At 40.6% G+C, this 6,432-nt stretch overlaps 1 protein-coding gene across 1 annotated transcript in view; it reads left to right on the top strand.

Annotated features, from left to right (window-relative positions):
• The window catches only part of LOC111976897 (myelin transcription factor 1), an 18,363-nt gene extending 13,437 nt beyond the window's left edge, over positions 1-4,926 (top strand). The window contains exons 11-20 of the mRNA XM_070447729.1: positions 618-818; positions 1,029-1,091; positions 1,399-1,467; positions 1,903-1,965; positions 2,079-2,162; positions 2,329-2,553; positions 2,857-2,948; positions 3,198-3,301; positions 3,462-3,605; positions 3,746-4,926. Of these exons, the coding sequence (XP_070303830.1) occupies positions 618-818; positions 1,029-1,091; positions 1,399-1,467; positions 1,903-1,965; positions 2,079-2,162; positions 2,329-2,553; positions 2,857-2,948; positions 3,198-3,301; positions 3,462-3,605; positions 3,746-3,889 (1,189 nt within the window). The 3' untranslated portion in view covers positions 3,890-4,926. The remainder of the gene's footprint in view (positions 1-617; positions 819-1,028; positions 1,092-1,398; positions 1,468-1,902; positions 1,966-2,078; positions 2,163-2,328; positions 2,554-2,856; positions 2,949-3,197; positions 3,302-3,461; positions 3,606-3,745) is intronic.
• The last annotated feature ends 1,506 nt before the right edge of the window (positions 4,927-6,432 follow it).

The following is a 6,432-nucleotide window of genomic DNA, read 5'->3' as shown; positions in this document are numbered from 1 at the left end:
AAAACAAAAACATTGTACATTAAAAACACAAACGTCTTGACTAAAAACAGCTGGCCTAAAAACAATTACACTCTTCTATGATATATACATCGATCAAGTGTTTAAACTCCACCAATGATACTAGATCATCACATTTTTAAATGTTCAGGAGAGAATTCCAGGACCACGGAGCTAAGTAACAAAAACTATTTCTAACATGTTCTGTTCTAATTTTTGGTACTGTTAGAAGCAAATCAGAATGGGACCGTAATCAATATTTATTTACTGACCTGACTAAAAAAGAACAGAGATAAAATGGCATTTTACCCAATATGGCCTTATAAATCAGTGTATACCAGTGTTTAAGCCTATGCAAGGTCAATGACGACCAGCCAATAGCGCTGTAGAGATCACAATGATGTGTTAGACGTTTCTGATTTGAAATGAACCTGAGGGCTGCACTGAATCAAGGTAATGTAATAGTCTTGAGAGAGGTTAGTGTGTGTTCTAGCCTCAGCTTCCAGTGATACACGACAATTGGAAATATGGCAAGGTGAGACTTGTGTGATTATGTTCTGATTATATGATTTTTTATACTGGAGCTGTCATCTTTTGAATAAAGGGTGGATTAAATGAAGAACTATAATCTCCATCCTTACCTGTGTTTGTTTGACCTTCTGCCAGATGGACTATGTGGCCCACTCCTACACCTCCTCTGACGCAGAAGATGATGACATCACCCAGGAGAGCATGGAGGACAGGAAGTACCCAGGCGAGGTCACCACGTCCAGCTTCAAGGTCCAGTTCTCGCCCAAAGACTGCAAAAAAGAGGTTCTACTGTAAGAATACTCTAAAATAACTTCAATCCAGCATTCATAACAACACTATAAGTAAAAAATAACCTACATTTTAATTATCTATGTCTCTCTACCTAGTACTCTAATATCAAGGCTGACACATCACCATTATAAAGAATTCAGTTCAAAGTAGTACTGCCATCCACCCTCATGTTTTTGAATGAATTTCTAATCATTCCCAATTATCTCCAGGTGTCCCACCCCAGGTTGTGATGGCAGTGGGCACATCACTGGAAACTACGCTTCACATCGGAGGTATGACACAGCCCTACTCCCCTGCATTACAACCAATGCAGTCGCTAGCGCTGTTTCACATTGTACGTCTTACAGCTGCATTTATAGTGTTTTTCAGGCACTGACACTGAATGTCAACTAATCTACACATCTGTATAAAAAATCCTGAACTTTCAATAATTACTATACTCTATTGCTCTTATCATGTGCTACTATGGGTCCTGTAAACAGTATTCATTGTTATGATTGTGATCTTTCCTTTATTCTGCCCTTATTAAATGACTACACAATATACTCTGTCTATATATATATTTTCCATATCTTCTAGTCTGTCAGGCTGTCCTCTTGCTGATAAGTCTCTTCGGACCCTCATGGCTGCCCACTCTGCTGAACTGAAGTATGTCTGTGCTTGTATTACCCCTTCCTTCCTTCTTTCTAACCCAGGCATGTGTGCAGGCATTGGTTCCAGTTCAGCTCCAACACACCTAAAAACCTAATTGTTGTCTGACTTCAAGGATTTTAATTAGGTGTGTTAGTGCTGGGCTGGAATAAAAACCTTCACACACTGCGGCCCTCCTTGACCAGAGTTTTCTATCCCTGTTCTAACCCTACTTTATACTGACATGACTGAACCCTTTGTATGGTCACTACAATGCGTGGGGATGTGTTTTCCCTCTGCTGCGATCTCCTGTGTCAAACAAATTCTATCCCATAGAGAAAGTGTTAGCTACTTTTATGACAAAGCGCTTTCATATCATCTCTACATTTGCAACAAATATGAATATCTCATGCAGTGCTATGCTGACTTGACTTTTCTCTGGTTGACTCCCAGGTGTCCGACCCCTGAATGCGATGGATCAGGTCACATCACTGGAAACTACGCCTCCCATAGAAGGTATGCACAGATCATTTATTGCTTTTGTTTAAAAAAAATTTAATCCTAGAAAATCCAACTGGAGGATAATATAAAAAGGACTTTATTCAAATTTCTCTCTACGTCTCTGTCAGTTTGTCTGGATGCCCCCGTGCTAAGAAAGGTGCCGTCAAAACAACACCCACCAAGGATGACAAGGAAGACTCTGAGCTTTTAAGGTTGGTCCACGACAAACCATTCCTTTTCTTTACCATCCACACAACAGACCGCCCTTTTTTCGGCCCTCTAGTTTTCAAACTATTGCTGATTGCTTTCCTCTGTCTCTCTCTTTCTATCCTTTCCCCTCTCATTCCCTGTCATCCCTGACTTTCCCCCCTCTATTAGTAGATGCCCGGTGCCCGGCTGTGACAGCCTGGGCCACATCAGTGGGAAGTATGCCACCCACCGTAGTGCATACGGGTGCCCGCTGGCAGCGAGGCGTCAGAAGGAGGGGCTCCTCAACGGTTCTCCTTTCTCCTGGAAGGCCTTTAAGACGGAGGGCCCCACCTGTCCCACCCCCGGCTGTGATGGATCAGGACACGCCAACGGCAGCTTCCTCACACACCGCAGGTATTACACTCAATCAAATTCAATTGTTTTTTGGCGGGGTTCGTGCAAACACTTTACAAAAAGCTGGGCCTAATCCTGAAACATTATTAACCTATTATAGGTTATTATTGAGTTTGTTTATTTTATGATTTCATTTCATTTGATAGATTTTTACATCTAGTCAGGTTTTTAAAGCACAGGAAAACATATTGTATAAAGACAAAAAAGTGATTGGCATATTAAAATGAACTAAACTAACTGGCCCTGTTCTAGCAGTGCTCCATCCCTAGCCTCATCTCTCTGTTCCTCTTCTGTTGTTCCAAGTCTCTCTGGTTGTCCCAGAGCCTCCGCTAATAAGAAGAGAACCAGGTTACCTGGAGACGAGTACATTACAGCAAAGTTCAAGGCCAGCGATGGTAAGTCTGGGGATATACAGTAACTTAAATGTTTAATCTGACAGTTTCTGCATAACAGGGAAAATCGTAATTTCCACTTAACTCAAATGTTCACTTAGTCATGCATTGATTTCAGTGGAAGTTAGGATTTGTCCCAACATTATGAGTGTGTCAAGTCAACAATACATCAGTAAAACTGGATGATCTTCAATTATGTTTGACTGTTTCTAGTTGTTTTATTGGTTGTTACTGGTTGCTTAATTTCCATAGTTCTGGATAATGATGAAGATATCAAGCAGCTGAACAAAGAGATCGGGGAACTGAGTGAGTCCAACTCAGAGATGGAGGATGATATGATGAACCTGCACACACAGGTGAGTCTGACACTTGTTAACAATACCCACTAAATACTGTCCCGACCGTACATTCCTAATTCAATTCAAAATCAAAAACAGATTGTAAAAAGAGTGTTTCTGACTGGTTTGTGGCTGACTGAAGAACTGTGGTTGATTGATTGGTGGTTCTCTGCTCCAGATCTCATCCATGGAGAAGAACCTGAAGAGTATGGAGGAGGAAAACAAGCAGATCGAGGAGAGGAACGATGCCCTGTACATGGAGCTGTCTGGCCTGAGCCAAGCTCTGATCCGCAGCCTGTCCAACATCCGGCTGCCACACATGGTGAGTTACACATAGGGATGGATCACTCAGAGCATGTATGCACTCACGCACACCCACATACTCTCCACAAATGCAACGGCACTCGCTTACAAATTAACGCATACAACTTGTCTTTAAAGCGTTACTTGTGTTTACTTCAGCAGGAACCTATGTCGGACCAGAACTTCGATAATTACGTGGACACCTTGACCCATATGTTCTCCAATAAAGATTGCTACCAAAACCCGGAGAACCGCGCTCTGTTGGAGTCCATCAACCAAGCAGTAAAAGGCATCGAAGTGTAGTCTCTAAAAGTGTGGTGAGACATAATGGAACATACAAAAGAGAGGCAGAAGAGGAGAGAGAAGGCAAGGTGACATGGTGTCTGGGTATACAAAACCCAACAACCATAAATAATCATCCCTTGCTTTTGGAATATATACTTGGTTTTTCTCTTATTTGTTTTGGAGAAAATATGTTGTCCATTTCATGTTGCTCCCCTCCCTGTTTGCATGAAGGTTAACAGGATCAATGGATACACAAGTGTTTTTGTGCGCATTGGAGTAAACTGTGTTGGTGTGGGTGTTTGGGAACCTTTTGAGGGGTATAATAAAAAAAGACATCCACTTTAATTGTACAGAGCAGACTAAGAATGCAGTATACTGGCTCCAATACCCCATCATAACATACGCTCCAAAATAGTGTACTTGTGTTCCAACCCTATTGAGTAATGTTGATAGTATTTATGGGCATAAATATTGCACTTCCAGGAATAGTTTGTGATTTCATTATTATTGTTGTGTATGAATTTTAGTCTGTTTAATATATTATTTATTCATGTTGTGTTCATTTTGCTTATTTATTCAGCATTTATTTATTGACCTATTTATTTATTTTTACAAAAAAAATGACACTGAAGACATTTTTAAACAGCGACAGAGAGGACTTGTTTATCCTCTGCATTGTTGAAAAATAGGAAATATTTTAAAATATCAACTATAAATTGTTTTATATATCTTATTTATTTGAAATACTGGGATCTTTTTTAAGTGCAAATATTTTGTAACCGACAAGTTTTGATAATTTTTTAAAGAGTTAGATTTTTGTTTATATCATTTATTTTATTTCCATAAAGTATTTTGAGACACCTTTGCAATGAACTAGGAAAAATGTGATGAACGTATTTAATATTTATTTGATAATGAAGAACAAAGTGAATGGAGATGTTGATGTATATTTATTTTGTATTGTCTATGTCACGTGTTAGTGATGATGGCTGTGTATGGATTAGTCTTTGGCCATATGTTGATTTTGAAATAAAGGAAAACCTGTGCTAAGAAAACTAAGCATCATGGAATATTTCATGATTAATTATAATTATGCATAATTATTGTGAAAGTGTATGAATATTGTTTATGGCTACAGATATTTTGTTGAAGATGGTGCTGGCTAAAGCTAAAACTGGCGAGTGTAGAGAGTATAGAGATATTGTTATCCACGTCGGCACCAACGATGTTAGGATGAAACAGTCAGAGGTCACCAAGCGCAACATAGCTTCAGCGTGTAAATCAGCTAGAAAGACGTGTCGGCATCGAGAAATTGTCTCTGGCCCCCTCCCAGTTAGGGGGAGTGATGAGCTCTACAGCAGAGTCTCACAACTCAATCGCTGGTTTAAAACTGTTTTCTGCCCCTCCCAAAAGATACAATTTGTAGATAATTGGCCCTCTTTCTGGGACTCACCCACAAACAGGACCAAGCCTGGCCTGCTGAGGAGTGACGGACTCCATCCTAGCTGGAGGGGTGCTCTCATCTTATCTACCAACATAGACAGGGCTCTAACTCCTCTAGCTCCACAATGAAATAGGGTGCAGGCCAGGCAGCAGGCTGCTAGCCAGCCTGCAGTTTAGTGGGAGTCTGCACTAGCATAGTCGTGTAGTCAGCTCAGCTTATCCCCTTGAGACTGTGTCTGTGCCTCGACCTAGGTTGGGCAAAACTAAACATGGCGGTGTTCGCCTTAGCAATCTCACTTAGGATATGACTCCTCCATTCCTGCCATTATTGAAAGAGATGTGATAACCTCACACTCCAACTAGGGCTACTTTATGTTGAATCCCTCACTTCAAAGGCAGTTATTGTCAATGAACTAATCACTGATCATAATCTTGGTGATTGGGCCTGACTGAACATGGCTTAAGCCTGATGAATTTATGTGTTAATGAGGCCTACCTCCTGGTTACACTAGTGACCATATCCCCCTGCATCCGCAAAGGCGAGGTGTTGCTAACATTTCCGATACCAAATTTCAATATACAAAAAAAAAAATTGACGTTTTCGTCTTTTGAGCTTCTAGTCATGAAATCTATGCAGCCTACTCAATCATTTTTATAGTTACTGTTGTACACGCCTCCTGGGCCATATACAGCGTTCCTCACTGAAGTTCCCTGAATTCCTATCGACCTTGGTAGTCATAGCAGATAATATTCTAATTTTTTTGGTTATTTTAATATTCACTATGGAAAAGTCCACAGACCACTCCAAAGGGCTTTCGGAGCCATCCATCGACTTAGTGGGTTTTGTCCAACATGTCTCTGGACCTCCACTCATGCAAACATACTTGGACCTAGTTTTGTCTCCATGGATTAATGTTGTAGATTTAATGTTTTTCCTCATAATCCTGGACTATTCGGACCACCATTTTATTACGTTTGCAATCGCAACATAATCTGCTCAGACCCCAACCAAGGAGCAATCAAAGTCGTGCTATAAATTCTCAGACAACCAAAGATTCCTTGATGCCCTTCCAGACTCCTTCTGCCTACCCAAGGGAGTCAGAGGCAAAAATCAGTTA

This window comes from Salvelinus sp. IW2-2015, linkage group LG17 (genome assembly GCF_002910315.2).
Source record: "Salvelinus sp. IW2-2015 linkage group LG17, ASM291031v2, whole genome shotgun sequence".
NCBI lineage: Eukaryota > Metazoa > Chordata > Actinopteri > Salmoniformes > Salmonidae > Salvelinus > Salvelinus sp. IW2-2015.
This window is presented reverse-complemented; position numbering and strand designations above follow the sequence as displayed.